The sequence below is a fragment of the Phoca vitulina genome, unplaced genomic scaffold (assembly GCF_004348235.1).
Source record: "Phoca vitulina isolate PV1807 unplaced genomic scaffold, GSC_HSeal_1.0 scaffold24, whole genome shotgun sequence".
In the NCBI taxonomy this organism is placed as follows: Eukaryota; Metazoa; Chordata; class Mammalia; order Carnivora; family Phocidae; genus Phoca; species Phoca vitulina.
In genome coordinates, this window is record NW_022589727.1 from 17966992 (window position 1) to 17988991 (window position 22000).

The 22000-nt window shown below is 38.6% G+C and overlaps 1 protein-coding gene across 8 annotated transcripts in view; it reads left to right on the top strand.

The window, feature by feature from the left end:
* Nucleotides 1–22000, top strand: part of OSBPL1A (oxysterol binding protein like 1A) — a 218802-nt gene that overhangs the window by 187067 nt on the left and 9735 nt on the right. For all 8 annotated transcript variants that reach the window (XM_032421388.1, XM_032421389.1, XM_032421386.1 and 5 more), the window contains 5 exons: nucleotides 373–448; nucleotides 15287–15421; nucleotides 16414–16511; nucleotides 17223–17405; nucleotides 21772–21879. In XM_032421388.1, coding sequence (XP_032277279.1) covers nucleotides 373–448; nucleotides 15287–15421; nucleotides 16414–16511; nucleotides 17223–17405; nucleotides 21772–21879 — 600 coding nt within the window. The remainder of the gene's footprint in view (nucleotides 1–372; nucleotides 449–15286; nucleotides 15422–16413; nucleotides 16512–17222; nucleotides 17406–21771; nucleotides 21880–22000) is intronic.

Consider the following 22000-nt stretch of genomic DNA (forward strand, 5'->3'; position numbering starts at 1 on the left):
AGAGGGCACACAGACCTGAGGAGGTGCAGACAGCTGGGCACCGATGGGAAGGACCTGGATCACTAGGAACAGAGGGCGCACAGACCTCTGAGGAGGCACAGACAGCTGGGCACCGACGGGAAGGACCTGGATCACTAGGATCAGATGACACCGAAGGCATAGGGCCAGGGGATCTGCTGTGACACTTTTCAAGGACCAGCATAGCGGTGATCAGGGGTGCAACCCCAGACGGACCCTGTCTGTCCACAGCCGAGAACGTTTTTATGGTGTCTATACCCCTGTGCCTGTGGTGGTCAGTTAACGGCAATAGCTTTTCTTTCCTGGTGTCAGTGGCGTTAAAATTTACTGTTTGTTTTTCTTTTCTTCTTTCAGAACAAGCTTGCCTTCCCCTATGTTTTCCAGAAATGACTTCAGCATCTGGAGCATCCTGAGAAAATGTATTGGAATGGTAAATTAACTCTCATTTTTATAATATAACATTAAGCAGATATACGTTTCCCTGTATATTCTTTGGAAGGGAATCTTCATGTTGGCATAAACGTGATGTACGACAAAGTTTATGGAAACTTGTGAGAATCAGAAATTGGGAAAAGTCTTAGGTCTGCCTGATAGAATTTGAACCACTCTTTAATAGGATTTTAATGTGACTTTTCACTCTAAAAAAAATTGGATAAGAAAATGCTCTTTTCCTACTGTCATACCACATTTGTATTTCCCTGTAAAATTACCCAGAAATTCTTTCAGAAAGCACAGATTCACCAAAGTGTAGAAGGTAGTAATTTCATGTACATTTCTTTGTATGAGCTAGTTGTTTTGTACTTTGAGTTTTAAGTGTGATGTATTAGATACTTAGAATGTGTCTCTCCTTAGCTGTGCAGGTAGATTTGATTTGGGGGGAGGCAGCAAATGGCAAAATTTACTATTCCATAAATCCTTAGGTTCTCTTTAAAACAGTAGTCCACAGCACCACCCTGACATCAGTTAGGCTAGAATTCTGAGTAAAGTTATCTTAATTCTTCCAGCACGACCTTTGACCAACTAGAATGATGAAAAGTTTAAAACACGTGAGTCCTAAGCTGCTAAAGAATCTGCCTGGACATTACCTTTTGTAATTTTGTAATTTAATGTGCATCCTGGGAGTCCTCCAAGAACTTTCCCTGCACCAAGAAGTATAGTCAGTTTCTTTTCGTTCTGTGCTTGAAATCCTTGCAACTTGTGATGTGCCCACTTTGGCGTTTTTCTAATGTCCCTGTTCTCTGCATGGGGTTATTTCATCTGAGACTTTCCAAGTGTGACTTCCAAGAAGCGATTTAATCCCAGAAACATTCATTTTAAACAACTATTTTCTGATTCTACTATGTGGAGAGTAATTCAGCTAAGCTCTACAGCCAGATAATGGGATTTATCCCAGCCTTGCTGCTTCCTGTCTGTGAGATCCCAGGGAAGCTACCTTGCCACCCTGGATAGGGTTTCCTCCTGTGTAAAGTTAGGAGACTAATTTGTACCTAATAGGTATATTGAGAGATAAATAACATAACTTACGTAAAGTGTCTAGGAAGTCCCTGGTTTAGCATAATGCTCAATATTATTAGCAGCAGTTAATCCCATTTGAGAATCAGAGCACCTGCCTCTAATCCTATTTTGATTATATTAAGAATCATCAGGACAAACCAAATGTATATATTCTCAAGTAAGATGTTAATTATACATATTACTGTCTTTGGATCTGAAATTTTCCAGACAAAAAATTACTATTTGTATTCTACAGAGTCAAGTATTTCTCAAATCCTTAGTAAACATATTTACCATTATGATTTATATGCAAATAGGCATATATGTGTGTTTAAAATTAAAACCAGTTTCACAAAAGGAATATTCATCATTATAACAAATGATATTTCCCATTATGTTAAATTAATGCTGATTCCAACTCACCGTATTGATTACACAGTCTCTAAGGAATGAAACTCTCCCTATAGAATCGGTACCACATCTGTCAAAGACTATTGGGTCAGCAGAATTTGTATGCAAACGTCAGATGTGGTTGAGTCTTTTTGGACATCATGGAAAATAAGTTTTCTGTATTTGTCCAGCTTGAGTCTGTCTGCTACCATCTCCTTTCTCACAAGTGTCAGATTGAGTGGTGAGGTCATGAATTTGTTCAGGCTAGTGACCGGAGGTTGTCTAGTTTATATCTAAGGCAAGCATTCTGTCTAGATGGAGAATAACCATTCTTTTAAGAGACAGGACACAATGTTCTGTTGGATCCTACCTGTCACACTTTGAAAGATACTCTATTTCTCTAGAAGAATGGTTTTACTTTTATTTTTTAGGTGCAGAACTATTTGTAAATAAAGATTTTCTATTGAGTTTTTAAGATAACCATTCTTAGAGGAACATTTATTAATGTGGATTGAAAGGAAATTAGTGTTTGGAAGCACTGTTCTTTGGGCACTGTCATAGGCTCCCCCTCTCATACGCAGTAGAAACAATCAAAAGGTTTAAGTGTGGGCCAACAATAGAGATTTAAAGTACAATATATCTTGAGAGAGAAATGCAAGTATCATTGCTAGAATAAATTTTTAAAAGTAATTTTTGGTATTGACTCCTCCAACATCGGCCTCCTTCCACCTTCCAAAAGAAAATAGTCCAAAACTTAAAAAATGTAATATCTATAGCTTTTTTGCACTGAAGTTCAAAGCGAAGAAATTTTTTAAAATCCTGCATTGCATTTCTGTGATTCTATTACACTTAATCCATACACTTGAATTCCTTTCTCTGTGGGTAAATCTCAGTTACAAAAGCCATGTACATTTCTTTCAGCCAAGTCTTCCCCAGAGCTTCACATTCCCAGTTTCTCAATTTTATAATAATAAATCTTAAAAGTAGCAGAGGATATTTGGTATCAAACCATAGCTGTTCATGATGTCTCTGTCAAGTTGAGGAGCATACCAAATGAGAGTAGAGAGTATGAGCATCTGCACTGAACTAGGGTCCAGTCCCAACTTTTTAAAAAAAGAATGCCTCTTACGATGATATAATTTTATGGTATAGTGTCATTATTACAGGACATGGTTTTGGGGTGCCTGGCCGGCTCAGTCGGTGGAGCATGCAACTCTTGATATCTTGGGTTGTGAGTTCGAGCCCCACTTTGGGTGTAGAGATTATGTAAAAATAAAAATCTTTAAAACAAAAAACAAAATACCTGACTTTTATGAACTCATGAGAGATGCTTATCTGTCAGGTATGGTCTAGGTATAATTTGTCTTAATCAGGAAGGAAAGTCAAAGTATCTTCTCCAGACATTTGCCGTCCTGGACTGCCATGCCCTGCAGCGCCTTCCCCAGCCAGGCTTGCTTTGACCCCATCCTCCACTTCCACATACGGACACATTTTGCTTTGCTTCTTTCTAAAAAGAATATGGAGACTTATATTTGCAAAACTTAATGACATCCTTCCTTTTTTCTTCCAATCTGTTTTGGACAGGATTATGTTACCAAATGTTGGATTTTACTACATGAAATGAATACTTTACATGACTGATATTTAATTCTAAATCTCTCTGTGATTGAAGCTTTTATAAAACAGATTCTCAGCTCAGAATTAATACTGATACTGGTTAGAGGTTTGAAACCTTTCTTACTCCCATTGCCCTTTTGTTGAAGGGCTTGAATCTCATAATCCCATTGTCCTGTGCTTCCCCTGTTTTTTTCCTCCTCTTCTCTCCCATCCCTTTAGGATTTCTCAGTGGGACTCACCCAGGGGTTAGGTCATGGGTGTTCACACTTAGTGACTTTTGGAACCAGGGCCAGCACCAGGATGAGGCAAATGAGGTATGTAGGCACAAAAGTGGAGTAGGCATTTGTGCTCATGGCTTTGCAGGTGCCAACCCTATGTTTGCTAAATATCCTGGAGTCCTAGAATATTAGTATTGGATTATTATCAGAGATGAAAAAGTTCTGATCTATTTATAAAAACTGACCTTTTAAAGTGAAAATGTTATATCACTCTTTTAAAAATGTCCAGTGGAACCAAATACTGTGGAAATTTGAATGCAAGAGTAAGCTCTTCTTTAAGAGTTGAGAAGTTTATAGTTCCATTTGCTCCTTTAACTCATATTTGCATTCTATATTTCTTATGGAATATTATCCTTAACTTTTTTTTTTTTTTAAGATTTTATTTATTTATTTGACAGAGAGAGACACAGCGAGAGAAGGAACACAAGCAGGGGGAGTGGGAGAGGGAGAAGCAGGCTTCCCACGGAGCAGGGAGCCCCGATGCAGGGCTCGATCCCAGGAACCTGGGATCATGACCTGAGCCGAAGGCAGACGCTTAACGATTGAGCCACCCAGGCGCCCCTATCCTTAACTTTTTTTTTTATCTCTGAAGGTCTTTTACTGATTACTCTATCATACTTCGCTATCACAAAAATACATACAAAAATAAAAATTTGACAGGATATATCCTGTGAGCATAAGATTTTAAGAATAAAAGTTTCTCTGCATCAATGTATTCTTACAAGTATTAATATATGAGTGATCAAAATAACAAGCATTGCAAAATTTATGAAAATATTAACATAAAAGGTAAAATGTTATTCATAAAATGGATTTTTTCAGTTGGGTTTAGATATCTGAGAATGTCCCCTATTGCTAGAATGTGACAGGATTTTCAGTAATGATTGTTATTTTTTAATAGATTCAAGAATTAAACCTTGCTCATATTAATAGGCAGATGGGAGTAGGAGTTTGGTGTTTTGTTTTTTTTTAACATCTAGCAATATCATTCAGTTCTTTGACCCTTTCCCACCTGTGTACCAAAATTCAGATAACATATATTATCAAAAATATTTTTTTATGATCCATAAGTTGACAACTCAATTAGGACTTCTTCAGTGTTACTAAAAACAAAACTTTAAAAAACTTGAACTTGTGAAAGATCTTGTTAGCCTCCATTGGAGTCCTAGGTGTCTTGGTGTCTGGGAAATGTAAATGTAGCCAGAGAAGCTTTCCCAGGGATTGCAGTCCTTGCTTCACAAAGCTCTTTCCTCTCACTCACCTATACCTTGTAATAGTGAGAAGGGTGTGAGAAAATGGAAATATTTTTCGCTGAAACACACCTGTGTCAGTATAGTAACTTTTGATAAAATGCTTTTATCTTACCCTGAGCTTTAAAATGTTTCCCTCAAAACCACCGCCTTAGCTCATTCATTTGATGCAAGGTGCCTGCCACACCACCACAGAGCCAGACCATGGTCAGACGCGCCTCACGTCAGCGGTCAGGAGTGTGATGTGACTTTGGGGGTCGGATAAACATGTTGGTGTATGTCCCTGTGGCACCTGTCCCATTCTTGAATTCTGAATCTAAGATCAGTACAGACCTAGATAAAATGTGGCGCTTTGCCACAGCTGGTACATTATAGACACTGCCTTGAGAGACGGGGAACAGAAACAGCAAAGTAGTTAAACAAAACCTAGCATCTTTACCACCTCACTTTGCAGTGATCTGAAGTCAGAATACCCCAATATGGCAGAAGTGGCTAGAAGTCCCGATTTCTAATGTCAGGTCTTTGCCTTAACTGAAACAGAGAAAGTCCTGGAGCCCTCCTTCAGATTAGTGAATGGGGCCTCAGTTAAAAGAGGCTTCACTGATTCCAGTACTGTACTTCTAACCCTCCCCTCATTTGGCGCCCTGCAGAGTTTTACATTTCAAAGCAAGAATACTATACTATGATTCAGTATGGTGTGAGGTGTTCCCCCCCCACACACACACAACCCACTCCCCACCCCCACCCCTCATCGCAGAAGGGTAGTTGGAAAGGGGAAGTGGGAAAAGAGAAACAGCATGACATCCAGTGCAGGTGTCTGCTTGGGCCTGCCAGTTATTAGGTAAGAGTGCCTGTGGAGGCTGAGCGTCTGGAAATTGGCCCCCTTAAAGCAGCCCCGCCCGCGTGGCTACTAGACAGTCTCTGTGACTGCACCTCGAGTGAATACAGCCTGAAGACTGAGATCCAGTCCCGGCTTCAGCCAGTGCGTCTGTCATCCTTCCACACTCCAGTCTAGTAGTTGTCCAGCCAAGTCTGAAAAGACTCAGCTACTAGACAGGAAGAATGGGAAAGGAATATCTTTCTGTTTACCTTTTTCCTCATGCTTTTCTTTTCTTTTTCTTTGTTTTTACCATTGGTTTGCACCAAGGTGTGCAAAGTGTGGTTCAGTTCATACACAAACACACACCCCTCTCCTGCTCCATAGTTCCTTCATTTCTGGCTGGGTTACCTTCCACTCGTTCCCCTGTTGTGTTCCCCTTGCGCTGGTCTGTGAGAGCTGAGGAACAGTGCTGTAACCAACAGTGAAAGGCATGAGGGCAGCAGGCTTTTTTCAAACTGCTCATCCAGATGGTCCCACGAGGGCTGTCTTGTGAGTTCTTCGTGTGACTGCTTTGGGCATAATCAGTGGTATTCAGACAGCAAGAACCTCTCATGCAAGATAAACTGGTAGATGGTAGACATCTTATAGAACGAGGGGACTGAGCAGCAGAAGATGTGAAAAAGACCTTTGACCCTCCAAAGCCCTTAGATGTAAGAAGGATGAATTTTTACACCCTTGGTAGCTATGGGAGGTGTGCAGGGGTTGGGCGGGGCGGGGGGGGGGGGTTGTGGAGGAAGGATCCAGTACCAGCTTCATATTGCAGAAGGCACATCCAAGGAACAGAGCTAGGACTGCCGCTAGCACTTGACCATCACTGAAGAGTCTAGAAACCCCCTTAGTGCTTGGGTTACACTCCCGGGTGAGGGCTCTGCCTGCAAGCTGGCTGCTTGGGCAAATGAGCAGACAGATTTAGCCTAAGACCTAAGTTAAGTTTCTCTGGGTAACCCAGGTCTTAAATATTTGCGCATTTGGGTGTTACAGTGTTAGACTTTACATATATAAAATATTTTTCCATTTTAGTTGGGATCAAACTTGGCCTTGCCTTCAGGTTGTTTATGTAGTGCTCAAGTGATGAAGCAGCCTTCTCTCTCTCTTTTTTAATTCTCAGTTTGTCAGCGGATGAGAAATTGCAATTAAGAGTTTCTTCAGTTTCATCATTGGTTGCTATTAATTTGCATGGATAAATTTAAACTTTGTTTTTAGCTGAGTCACAGGGTGGAACTGCCTGGCATAAATACTTAATTTTTCCAGCTGACTGATGCTCCCAGTGATAAAAGTAGTCCAGCTAATGTTTCTTCCTGAAACTTGACCCTCATAATGTGCATTGTTTTCTTTTTCTGTTACTGGAATCTACACAGTACTAATTAGTTGTATTCAATATCTAGAGAGTCCAATACCAGACTTATTATATTGGAAGTAAAAATGGTGTCACTATACATTTCCAAGACAGAACGAAATATAGTTTGTGTCACTTGGGTTTTTCATTACATATCTAGGGAACTGTAGATTTTAACAATTAAAATTATTGTAAGGTTACTTTAAAATAATTCAACTAATAGAAGCAATAAAGTTGTAAGTCCATTGCTTTTTATACTCTTTTAAAATAGCTTTTTATACTCTTCTGAGAGGGTGAGGGTGTTATCTCGGACTGGATTTATGTGTATATGTTCTCTGGGATCTGGATCTTTTTCTTTCCTTCGTACTCCTTCTCTGTTAGATGGCCCAGATGTGTGCCTTTATAGTTCCTTGAATGCATACATTCTGAGTTACTAAAAGAAGTAGGAAGGTGTTTAAATTATTCTGGATTATAACATTGGATTTAAAGAAGCTTATTTAGGAATTTTAGGGGCTTTTCAAATGATTAAAAATAACCTGCCCATTGAATTGATGATAAACCATGTCCTTTGTGCTTTGCTCTCCAGTTTACAGCACACCCTCTTTCACTGACTCACTAATTCCTGTAAAGTCCAGCCAGCTGGTGTTGAGCAGCCAGTGGCCAGTGGACCCTTGATCATCCCATCCTTGCCTGGATATTTTCCCTGGGAAGATATATGTGAAGAGGTGCAGTGCACCTAGCGTTGCTTTTGAGATGAAAGATTAAGTCCCTCGGCCAGGACTCTCTCATCTGCTGTAACTAGGCACAGGCAAAAATGCTGTCACCCCTAGCACATCTACTGCCTCAGGGAGTATTTTGTCCTTCTAGTGCTGTTTGGGGGGGAAAAAAAATCCAGAAATAAGCTTAGCGGTAAAGTTCTTCATTCCTGTAATGGAAGTTTCACCCTACTGTTGTACATGATAAAGTGAAACGTAGAGAACAAGAACAGCATGGTGTGGGTCACATACTAGTCAAAGGGTAGGGCTTGAGTCGTCCCCCTGGTGAGCCCCTGTCGTCTTGGTGACTGGATGGAGCAGCCAGGCAGCAGAGAGCCTTCCCATGGGACGGCAGCCATCCGTCCTGGCTGGGGCTCCAGGAAGTGTCCTCTCCTTTACTCCCTCACCCCTGAAAGCCAGAACTCAGAAGCCAGGAAGCGCCTGGGCAGCTCAGTCGGCTAAGCCTCCAACTCTTGATTTTGGCTCAGGTCATGATCTCGGGTTCGTGAGATTGAGCCCTGTGTCGGGCTCCGCTCTGGGCGTGGAGTCTGCTTAAGATTCTCTCCCTCTCCTGCCCTTCCCCCTGCTCACATGGACTCTTTCTTTCTAAAATAAATAAAATCTTAAAGAAAAAAAAAAAGAACTTGGAAGACAGGCTGCCTTCTGAGTACCTTTTCTACAGCTCAGCCTCCCAGGTGACAGGGCAAAGTATCCTAATTTTCGAGGCCCCCTTGCCTCTCCGCGTCTTGGAGGATCTGGTGCTCTCGCATGTGTTCTTAATGATAATAGCTAACATTGCTCACTTACTGTATGCCTGCTACTGTTCTAAGTGTCATATATGAATTAACCTTTACAAGCCCTGTGAGGTACACAATGAAATCCCCATTTGGGGAGAGGTGAGGGACTTACTCGTGGTGACACAAGCATGAGTTGGCAAGGGGCCTTTGATCTCAGAGCCCATTCATAAAATGTACCATCCTAACCATTTCTAAGCGTGCAATTCAGTGGAGTTCATGCATTCACTTTGTTGTGCAGCAGTCCCCACCATCCACCCAACCTTTTCATTGTGCAGAAGTGACACTTCATACCCAGTGTCACCAGGAGCTCTCCGTTCCCCGCCCCCAGTCCCCGGCAGCCACCATGCTGCTTTCTGTTCAGAACTCACTCTTCGAACCACTTTAGTGTCCCTGGAACTTAGGACTGGACTAACCTGAGCGGATTTTGTTGCTCTTCTTTTTCCCTTCTGCCACTTTGTTTCTCTCTTGTACATTTTATGATTAGCATGTCAGTGTGTGGGTTGTAAGGTGGTCCAGTTTCTGCGGGGCAAGCTTGTTAGCTTCCTTTTGCCAGGCTGAAAGTATTAGACTTTAAAATAAATCTCCTGTTTTACTCCTGATTAAAAGAGCAAAACGTGTTCATTTTAGGAAGCTTAGAGAATACAGAAAAGCGTAAAGAAGATAATTAAGATCACCTGTACTACCCACTCCTCAAGGCAGCAACTGTTAATTTGTTCGTGCTGTGACCTTCTGGCATTTGTTTCTAGATCTATAGAACCTATTTTTGAACATGTTGCTTTGTAACCTACCTTTTCCCACATTTTGCCATGTGAACTGTTTTACATCATTAAAAAAGAAGGTTTGACTTCAAGGAGCCTTGTATTCCAGTGAAAGAGTCAGGAAAGTCTAGTGCATTGTGATAAATGCCTGAATAGGCATAAAGTCAGTGGGCACGGGGACTGCAGAGGAGCATGTCGGGGAGGGGCACCTGCAGTGTGGTGGAGTCTAAGATACTCTCCCTCCCCCTGGGAACTGTATTACTGTAGAGTTAGCAAGATGAGCTGACATAGCAGCGGGCAGTCTCATACATGATCAAGGGCTAAATTGTGAGATCTAGGTTCTGGTCCTCCAGGAGTTGGAAGAAGCGAGAAATCAATGAGCCCTAGAATGGTTGAAGAGGAGAGACTTGGGCTGGGCCTTGAAATATGGGTAAGATGTACAAGAGTTAAGGGAAGAGAGCAAGGCATTCCAGGTCAGGGTTGACCCTGCCAGGTCTTTTAACCCAGTGCCTAAAACAGTGCCTGGCACCTAGTAGATGCTAAATGAAATTTCAAAGGTATTTTGAAAAAATTCAATTTCTAATGCATATTCTGTACTGCAAGTTTGTGTAGAAGAGATTTTCTTTGAGGTATAGCTGACAAAATTGTAAGATATTTAAAGTCTTCATCACGGTGATTGGATATGGTATACATTGTGAAAGGGTCCCCTTGAGTTAATTAACACATCAGTCACCTCAGTACTTTTTCTCTGTGAGAACATTTAAATTCTACTCTTAGCAAATTTCATTTATGCAAAACAGTGTTATCAACTATAGTTGCCATGTTATACATTAGATCTTCAGCTCTTACTCATCTTATAACTAAAAGATTGTACTGTTTTACCAATCTCTCCCTATATTGCCTACCCACAGCCCCTGGCAACCACCTCCCTACTGTGTTTCTATGAGTTTGCCCTTTATGGTATTTTTCTTTTGTTTTTGTTGTTTTTTTTTTCCACATATCAGTGATACTGTGGAGTATTTGTCTTTCTGTCTGGCTTATTTCACTTAGCATAATGCCCTCTAGGTTCATCCTTGTTGTCACAAATGGCAAGATTCTCTTCTTTTGTAAGGCCAAATAATATTCCTCTGTGTGTGTGTGTGTGTGTGTGTGTGTGTGTGTGTGTGTGTGTGTGATTTTCTTGACCACACTAATCACATTTTCTTGATCCATTTATCTTTTGATGGACACTTAGGTTGTTTCCATATTGGCTATTATAAATATTGCTCTAATGAGCATGGGAGTGCAGATGTCTTTTCAAGTTAGGGTTTTCATTTCTTTGGGTAAATATTAAGAAGTGGAATTCCTGGGTCATATGGCAGTTCTATTTTTAAGTTCTTGGGGAACCTCCACTGTGCTTTTCATAGTGTCCGTACCACTTTACATTCCCACCAGTGGTGCATAAGGGTGCCTTTTCTCCACATCATTGCCAGCCATTCCTCTCTTTTATAGACGTAAAACAGGTGTGACGTGGTATCTCATTGTAGTTTTGATTTGCATTTCCCTGATGATTAGTCATGTTGGGCACCTTTCATGTATCTATTGGCTATTTGAATGTGATCTTTGGAAAAATGTCTATTCAGTTCCACTGCCCATTTTTTAATCTTTTTTTTCTATTGAGTTGGAAGAGTTTAGAGAGAGAGAGAGAGAGAGAGAGAAGATAGTAACCTCTTATCAGATACAGGATTTGTAAATATTTTCTCCCATTCTGTAGGTTGCCATTTTATGATGTTGATGATTTTCTTTGTTGTGCAGAAGCTTTTCAGTTTGATATAGTCCCAGTTGTTTGTTTTTGCTTTTGTTAGTTTTGCTTTTGGTGTCAGATTAAAAAAAAAATCATCATGAGACCTATGACAAGGAGCTTACCCCTTGTGTTTTCATCTAGGAGTTTTATGGTTTCAGTTCTTATGTTAAAGTCTTTAATCCGTTTTGAGTTGACTATTGTGAATGGTATAAGATAGTGATCTAGTGTCATTCTTTTGCATGACTGTCCAGTTTTCCTAGCACCATTTATTGAGGAAATCCCCCATTGTATTTTCTTGGCTCCTTTGTCAAAAATCATTTGGCCATATAGGTGTGGATTAATTTCTGGGCTCTCTGTTGTATTCTATTTACCTGTATGTCCAGTTTTATGCCCCTACCATACTGTGTCAGTTACTTTGGCTTTATAATCTTGTTTGAAATCAGGAAGCAAGATGTTAGCTGTGGGCTTGACATATATGGCCTTTATTATGCTGAGGTATGTTCCCTCTCTACCCACTTTGTTGAGAGTTTTTATCATGAAAGGATGTGGAATTTTGTCACATGCAGTTTTTGCATCTATTGAGATGATCATATGATATTCATTTTGTTAATGTGGTGTATCACATTGATTTGTGGTGTTGAACCATCCTGCATCCCAGGAATAAATCCCACATGATCATGCTGTATGATCCTTTTAATGTACTTTTGCGCTTGGTTTGCTAATATTTTGTTGAGGTATTTTGTATCTGTGCTCATCAGAGATACCGGTCTATGATTTTTTCTGTGGTATCCTTGTCTGGTTTTGGTATCAGAATAATGCTGACTTCATAAAATGTGTTTGGAAGTGTTCCCTCTATTCTTTTTTTAAAGAGTTTGAGAAGTACAGTCTGGCAGAATTTACCAGTGAAGTCATGTGGTCCTGGATTTTTGTTTGTTGGCTGGCTTTTGGTTACTGCTTCAGTGTCCTTACTGATAATTTGTTCAGATTTTCTCTTTCTTCATGATTCAGTCTTCATAGGTTATATATTTCTAGGAATTTATTGATTTCTTCTAGGTTTTCTCATTTGTGTTGGCATGTAATTGCTCATAGTAGTTTTTTATGAGGCTCTTTTTTCCTTTTTTTCCCTACAGATTTATTTATTTATTTTAGAAAGAGCACGAGCAGGGGGAGGAGTAGAGGGAGAGGGAGAGAGAGAATCTCAAGCAGACTCCACACTAAGCGTGGAGCCCAGTGTGAGGCTCAATCTCTCGACCCTGAGATCATGACCTGAGCTGAAATCAAGAGTTAGATATTTAACCGACTGAGCCGCCCAGGCACCCCTCCATGTATTTTTTTTTTTAATTGAACTGTAGTTGATACCTAATGTTAACACTGGTTTTAGGTGTACAACATAGTGATCCAACTAGTCTATATATTATGCTATGCTCACCACAAGTGTAGCTGTGATCTCTCACCATACAGTGCTATTATATTGATATATTGCCTTTGTTGTACCTTTTACCCCCATGACTTATTCATTCCATAACTGGAAGCCTCTGTCTCCCACTCTCCTTCACCCATTTTGCCTGTATGATCCTCTCTATTTTTATGGTATCAGTTGTAATGTCTCTCCATTTACAATTTTTGAGTCTTCTCTCTTTTTTTCTTGGTGAGTCTAGTTAAAGGTTTGTCTACTTTTTGAAAGAACCAGCTCTTAGTTTCATTGATCTTTTCTATTGTCTTTTTAGTCTCTATTTCATTTATTTCCCTCTGATCTTTGTCATGTCCTTTCTTCCAGTAACTTTCAGCTTAGTTCTTTTTCTAGTTCGTTGAAGTATAAGGTCAGGCTTTTTATGTGTGATCTTTCTTGTTTCTTAATGTAGGCATTTATTGCTGTGAAGTTCTCTCTTAGAATTGCTTCTGCTGTATCCCATGAGTTTTGGCATGTTGGATTTCCATTTTCATTTGTCTCAAGATGTTTATTGATTTTCCCTTTGAATTCTTCTTTGACCCATTTGTTGTTCTATAGTGTGTTTTAAATCTCACATATTTGTAAATTTTTCCGTTTTTTTTATTGTAGCTAATTTTTCTTTTAACATTTTATTTATTTGTCAGAGAGAGAGCACAAGCAGGGGGAGCGGCAGGCAGAGGGAGAAGCAGGCTCTCCGCCGAGCAGGGAGCCCCATGCGGGGCTCGATCCCAGGACCCCAGGATCATGACCTGAGCTGGAGGCAGATGCTTAACCCATTGAGCCCTCCGGGCGTCCCTCTTGTAGTTCATTTCTAATATCATACTCTTTTGATTAGAAAAGTTCCTTGATATCATTTGAATCTTCTTAAATTAATAATATTGAGACTTACTTGTGCTGAATGTATAATCTGTCCTGGAGAATGTTCCATATGCATTTGAAAAGAATGTGTATTTTGCTACTGTTCAGTGGAATGAAGGTTCTGTATATGTCTCTTGGGTTTAACATATCATTTAAGTCCATTGTTTCCTTGTCTATCTGGATGGTCTATCCATTGTTAAAAGTAAATATTCAAGCCCCTTACTTTTTATTGTACTCTTCTGTAAGTACATAGCAGTGCAGCCCCAACTGTTGATGCTGCTTTGTCTCTGGGGGAAGGAGCATTTTCATGTTTTTACTTCCTTATGGTTAAATTTTATATGTAGAGTTACGTATTCCTCTATTAGTGTTTTGTTTTGTCTTGTTTTATTAAAGAAAATAACTAGGGAAGGTATTTTTTAGGAGAAGGAAGAGAGCCTGAGACATCACAATAAAATAAACTTTGGTAGTCCAAGTTTTCTGACCTGGGACCCAACAGTGAATTTCTGAAGTTAATGAGATCTCAAAGATACATAGTGCAGCCTTCTTTTCTTTATCCCCTTCTAGATTCCTATTCTCCCTGGTCTCCCCATTGAGACAGCAATAAACCTACTATTTCTTTTAATTAGGTTGAGCTGCTACATGGCTGTGTATTCTGCAATATTTTATGGTAATGAATGAGCTTAATTTTTTTAATGCACTCCAGTTGTATTTTTGTGAAGGTTACATTATTTTTAATTGTACAGATCAATAAGAATGTGGATGTTGAGAGGGGAAAAGTCAGAGGTAAGACAGGTGGCATTTAAGCCTTGGGAATGTTCACCTGACCCATGTAGGTTTAGTCAGCAGACTTTATTAAAGACCTGATTTCCAAAGGAAAGGTAAATAATGGTATGAGGAAGGTTGGGAAGATCATCAGAATATTCTAGAGAATACCAAGATAAATTTCTTACCTAGTGAATTTTTTAAAGACTTAATGATGCCATTGTTTGCTGGCAGGGTAGGGCAAACAGAGTTGAAAATTCAAGTCAGAGACCACCCCCCACCCCCACCCCGACCAATTATTACATTATGTTTGGAAGTCTGTTGTGATTGTGTCATTCTAGCAGACAGAATTTAAAACCTGTTCTATAAAATGCATTATAGCCTTCTAGTACCAAGTCCCCAAAGTGTAGTAGATTTGAGTGCTCAGGAAACCTCAGTGTTGTTCAAAAACAGTCTGAGATTTCTTTTGGAAAATTAGCACAAAAATGGTATATTACTGATCATTAGCTCACTGTGAAGATTTTTGTTTTTTGTGTCTGCATCACCTTTCTATCCCATTTCCTAATTCTGTCTGAGGCAGATTTATTAATACTCATCATCTAATGCTCACCAGATTGTGGGCTCCTCGAAGTCAGGGAGAATGTTTGGGTAGTCTTTGTGTTTCCTTCCGTGCCTAGAACAATATACTCCATATTGTTAGGTGCTCTGGAAAGATTTGTGAAATTGAACTGAGACTAATTAAATTTCACGGACTGTTGTTTTCTATTACTTCCTTCCCAGGAACATGTTAGGTAAATATGGCAGCAGGTAAGTTTGCCGTGTCTATGGGACATCAACATTTCCATTTTCTTGTGAAATAGGAACTGTCCAAGATCACCATGCCAGTTATATTTAATGAGCCTTTGAGCTTCCTGCAGCGACTCACTGAATATATGGAGCACACATACCTCATCCACAAGGCCAGTTCATTCTCTGATTCTGTGGAAAGAATGCAGGTATGTGTCAAACTAGCACAGAAAGGGCATGAGTCTTAGAGACTTCTCTGCCATCTCCACCTCCAAAACATACACAGAATTTGTGTTAAATGCAATGTGAGTTTGGGAAATGTTATTAAAATGAGAGTGTTTGGAGTATCCTCTGTGTTCCCTCCCCCTGCCATCCTCTAGCCAGAGTGCCACCACGGTGGAAAGACCAGTGACAATTGCAAGACAAGCAGAAGGTGGTCCATAACCAAATCTGGATGTTAGTGAGCTGTTTCTGAGTCTCCATTTTAGAAAGTAGCATGGTCTTGGGGGAAACAGCTCAACTTTTCTTCTTTCAGACTTTCTTAGGCTGTTCCCAAGAAGGAACGAACACACACATACACACATAAATACGTATATTTATGCTTATGTATGTAAGAAGTGTACACACTGTTACAGGTTTAAACAAAAGACAACAAGCAATTGCACTTCTTAATTTTGTTTTGGGTAGAAGATGCTTCCATGGTGTGTATGGATGGGTTAGTTACAGGCGGAGCAAGTAGACACATTGTTCTCCTTCAGACAAAGCCATGGCATTCTTAACAGAATCTTTCTGTTCTTTCATTTATATCAGTCGGCTTTTCCCAACCTTATGGGACTTGATACCAGTGTTCACTTATGTCTCTTTTTCCCTATCCTAAAAATGTTGTACTTTTTAGAAATTTTAAGAGAATTAAAAGTAATTTGGGGTTTAAGAGTTTTTTTAAAAGTTCTTGAGAGAATCTGTAGCACTCTTAGGGTGTTATAAAAACCATATGGCTCGGAATGACTGGAGTAAGGGACTCAGTCGTTTTCATTTTGAATGCCCACACTGGCATATTAAGTTGCTAGAGCTGTATTAAAAATCCAAAGTAATTAAACTCCTCAAAATAATTTTGTAAATGACTGTCTTCGCAAAATTTCCAGTCCTCAAAGAATGGGGAGCAAGCTAGGCTCTTTTGAACTTCTAATGCTCTGTCCCACAGTGTGTAGCTGCATTTGCCGTGTCTGCCGTGGCTTCTCAGTGGGAACGCACTGGAAAGCCTTTCAACCCGCTTCTCGGAGAGACCTATGAATTAGTTCGGTAAAGATCTTTCACTTTTTGAGATGGGTTTTGTATGATTTATATAGCTTTTCAGATGAAGAGGGACCATTACCAACATTTTGCATTACTGGAGCAAGTTAAGAGTTTTGATGTTTGTTCTGTTTTAGAGACTGTGTCAAAAATGTGGAAATGTACATGTAATGCACCATTATGAAAAATAATTACAAGGATTTCAATATTTCTGATCATGTGGGATTAGTAATTCTTTTCTCCTTCTGTAGATCATAAGATATGATTGGAGTTTTTTTTAATACCCATTTAATATATACTAACATAAATGTATACTGTTGGCATAAAGGCAATGACTGCATCTACAGGTACAATTCTGTGTGCCTATTGTAGCCTGCTTCTTTACCCACAGTTAGGGAATTCATTTGGCTGTAGTTTTTCTGAATCTTCCTTTTCATCTCTGCACAAGTTTTGATATCATTTGTATTGTAGATGTTTGAAAGGGCAGGGACACATTAGATTCCTCTATCTTAATATCAGCGGAATAAGTTTTAAATTTGCATGGCTGATGTTGTCAATTCATTCAGGTTGCCCAAAGTCACGTGCCTGTTCTTTGATCTGTTCAAGTAGCTAGAACCAGTTTAATACTTTAACATCGCCTTTTGACTGAAATGACAGTAATGTACATATTGTATGGTAAGAGTTAATTATAATGCTTTTTTTTTTTTTTTAAATCTTAAGAGATGACCTTGGTTTCAGACTCATCTCCGAGCAGGTCAGCCATCACCCACCCATTAGTGCATTTCATGCTGAAGGATTAAACAATGATTTCATCTTTCATGGCTCAATCTACCCCAAACTGAAGTTCTGGGGCAAGAGTGTGGAAGCAGAACCCAAAGGAACCATCACTTTGGAGCTCCTTGAGTGAGTTGATATCAAGCCATTAAACTCTTTTCATGTATGCCTACTCATAAGTATATAAACTTGCACACAGACCTAACAGTGTTGTTCAAAAGCTGGAGAAAAAGAAACAGCTTTTATACGGTGTAAATTATCTACCTTTCTGTAAAAGAATTGAGAAGCACTGCCATAGCCCTTGTTTATCAATTTAGGTATGTATGAAAAATTGAACTTGATGTTTGACTGTGGTGTTTGGATCTATTTTAAGATAGAATGGAGTCAGTTACTCCATGATAGTTCTTAAGAACCGCTTTCTGTACATCAAGGCAATGTTTTCTTTAACATCTTTCAAAATGAATTCACTTTGAGAAATACTGAAATAATAATTGTGTGACCCATCTTAGACCTTAGGTAAATTTGAAAGTTCTCCTCTTTTGCAATAGGAAAAAAAAAAGATTAGCGTGGAATATCTTTCCATTTATTTATGTCTTCAATTTCTTTCACTAATGTCTTGTAGTTTTCAGCATACAGGTCTTTCACTTCCTTGGCTAAATTTATTCCTAGGTATTTTATTCTTTTTGATGCAATTATAAATGGGATTGTTTTCTTAATTCCATACTCATGGATTGTAAGAGTTAATACTATTAGTATACCCATACTATCCAAAGCAATCTGTAGTTTCAGTGTAATTCCTATCAAAATTCCAATGATGTTTTTCACAGAAACAGAGCAAAGAATTTTAAAATTTGTATGGAACCACAAAAGATACTGAAAAGCCAAAGCAATCTTGATAAAGAAGAAAAAAGCTGGAGGCATCACACTTCTTGATTTCAAACTATACTACAAAGCTATGGTAATGAAAACAGTATAGTATTGGCATAAAAAACAGACACATGATGAGATGGTTGGAGCAGAACAGAGAGCCCAGAAATAAACCCATGCCTATATGGCCAATTTATGAAAAAATGAGGAAAGGACAGTCTCTTCAACAAATGGTGCTGGCAGCTAGCTGCAAGAATGAAACTGGACCACTGTCTTAAACCACATACAAGTTAACTCAAAATGGATTAAAGATTTGAATATAGGACTATAAATTTCCTAGAAGAAAATATAGGTAATGAGGTCCTTGACATAAGTCTTTGTGAGGATTTTTTAAATCTAACACCAAAAGATAAAGCAAAACAGCGTGGGAGGAAAAAAGGAAAAAAAATGTGGGACTACATCAAACTAGAAAGCTTCTGCACAGCAAAGGAAACCATCAACAAAATGAAAAAGCTACCTACAGAATGGGAGAAAGTTTTTGCAAATCTGTATCTGATAAGGGGTTAACATCCAAAATATATAAAGAACTCCTACAACTCAATGGCAAAAAAGCTAAGAATCCAATTTAAAAATGGGCAGAGGATCTGAATAGACATTTTTCCAAAGAAGACATACAGTTTGCCAACAAGTACATGAAAAAGTGCTCAGCATCACTAATCCTCAGGGAAATGCAAATCAAAACCACGATGAGATCTCACCTCACACCTATCAGAATGACTGTTATCAAAAAGACTAGAAATAACAAGTATTGGTGAGGAGAAGGGGGAACACTCATGGCACTGTTGGTGGGGATGCAAACTGGTGCAGCCTCTGTGGAAAACAGTGTGTGGAGGTTCCTCAAGGAATTAAAAATAGAACTACCATGTGATCCTGTAATTCTACTTCTGGATATTTACCCAAAGAAAATGGAAACACTAACTTGAATAGACACCTACACCCTATGTTCATTGCAGCATTATTTACAATATATGGAAACAGCCTAAGTGTCCATCCATGGATGAATAAAGAAAATGTGTATATATACAATGGAATATTATTCAGCCATAAAAACAAATGATATCTTTCTATTTGCCACAACATGGATGGACTTTGAGGGACATTATGCTAAGTGAAATAAGTCAGAAAAAGACAAATACCGTATGACCTCTCTTACATGTGGAAATAAGTAAATAATAAAAAGTAAAAAACAAAATAAGCTCATAGGCACAGAAAACAAATTGGTGGTTACCAGAGGTAGGAGGGAGGAGATGGAAGAAATGAGTGAACTGTTGTTGTTGTTTTTCATTTAAGTAAATTGAATTAATTTTTTAAAAGACAAAAATTAGATTTAAATTCAAAGGTGGTTACTGTTCTAGTTAAAATGGAGTGAGCACCCTGTAGTCTATCTTTCCTATGGATTACAACTGGCCAGAAGACATATAGCAACTATCCAAGGACTCTGAAGAGTAAAGAATCACAGATTGATACAAATGTCAATATTTCTCCCTAATCAAAGACTTTAAAGCAGCTCTTATAACTGTGCTCCATGAGATGCTCCATAAAGATGAACACTCTTAAAATGAATAAAGACATTCTAGCAAAGAAATTGAAGTATTTTTGGAAACTTTAATACTGAAAATTACAGTAACAAATACAAAAACTGGGATAGGCTTAGTAGCAGAATGAAGATGAAAGTATGTACAGGATCTGTTCGCTGAACACCACACAATACTGGTGAAAATAAAGAACAGTTGAGTAATGGAAGACATACTGTGTTTCAGTATATTTGGAAGCCTTAATAAATAGTTGATGTCAGTTCTCCCCTAATTGATCTAAAGTGATCTATATTTGAACACAATCGAGATAAAAAGTTCCAGGATGATTTTTAATATAGAAAAGTTGATTCTAACATTTACATGGAAAGGCAAATGAAATAGAACAGTCAAAATAGTTTTGAAAAGGAAGAACAGAATTGATGGACTCCTACTGCCCAATTTTAAGACTTAACTCTAAAAATCAAGAGATCAAGAAAGTGTGGTAATGGCAAAGGGATAGACACATACATCATTGTAATAGAGAAAGAGAGTCCAGAAATTGATCTACAGAAGTATGGTCAGTTGATTTGTGACAAAGGTGCAAACACAATTCAGTGAAGGATAGTCCTTCCTACAAATGGTATGGGAAAAATTGGACATGCACATTTTAAAAATGAACCTCAATTTCTCCCTCACACCTTACACAAAAATGAACTCAAAATAGATCAGACTAAAATCAAATATACAACTGTGTAAAGCTTTTGAAAGAAAACATAGAAAATCTTTCTGGCTTTGGATTAGGCAGTGGCGTCTTGCAGATACATACCAAAGCACAGTCCAGAAAAGACAAAATTGATAAATTAGATTTTATCAAAATGAAAATCTTTTGCTCTGTGAAAGACACTTCAGAGAATGAAGAAAGAAGCTATAGGTGGGTAAACATTATTTGTAAATCATGTATCCAACAAAGGACTTATATCCAGAATACATAAAGAATTCTCAAAATTCAGCAATAAGAAAACGGAACAATTCGATAAGAAATTGGGCAAATGACACAGATACTTCACCAAAAGATACATAGAGATGGCTAATAAACACAGAAGATCTCAGTAGCATTAGTCGTTAGAGAAATGCAGAATTATAATCACAGTGAGATACCACTACACATCTACTAGAATGGCTAAAATCAAAATAATTTTTTTTTAAAACTGCTAATACCAATGGCTGACAAGGATGCACCATAACTAGAAATATTGTTGGTGGGAATATAAAATAGTAGAGTCACTCTGGAGAGCAGTATGGCAGTTTCTTACAAAGTCAACTGTAGGTTTACCATATAACTCAGCAGTCCCCACCTAGGTATTTATCTAGAGGAATGAAAATTTACATTGTCACAAAAACTTGTCCACAGATGTTTATAGCTGTAGTATTAAAAATCACCAAAAGCTGGAGGTTCCTCAAAAAATTAAAAATAGAACTACTGTATGATCCAGTAATTGCACTACTGGGTATTTACCCAAAGAATACAAAAATACTAATTCAAAAAAATATCTGAGCTTTCAGTGAGTCCTAATCACTGATCACAGATCACAATAACAAATACAGTAATAATGAAAAACTTTGATATCCTGCAAGATTTACCAAAATGAGGCCCAGAGACACGAAGTGAGCAAATGCTGTTGGGAAAAATGGCTCCAGTAGACTTGCCCGATGCAGGGCTGCCACAGGCCTTCAGTTTGTAAAAACACGCAGTATCTGCAAAATACAATGAAACCAGACAGACTGGTGTATACATAGTTTATTTGGAATTTGGTGAAAGTGTAGATTTTTCTCTTAAGTTTCTGTATCCTTTTAAGAAACAGCAAGAGCAATCAGACAATAACCTATTTTATTGTGAGTTAGCATCAATAGAGGTCTTGAAGTTTTAGAGCTTAGTTATGTCCAGCCTTCTGGTTTGTTATCCTCAGTAATGGCATTTGAGACAAATGCACTTTTAAAACAAAATAATGCTTCTCATATATTTTTCTGGGTTTTTGGTTTTTGTTTTTTTTTAGACACAGTGAAGCATACACATGGACAAATCCTACGTGCTGTGTACATAATATCATTGTGGGTAAACTCTGGATTGAGCAGTATGGCAATGTGGAAATCACAAACCACAAGTAAGATGCGTTAGGGTTCTTATCTATCCCTTCAACTGTCATCAACCCATTCCAGTGGACTTCATTTTTTTTTTTTTTTAAAGCCTTAGTAGAGGCCTATGATAATTTAAGAACCAGGCAG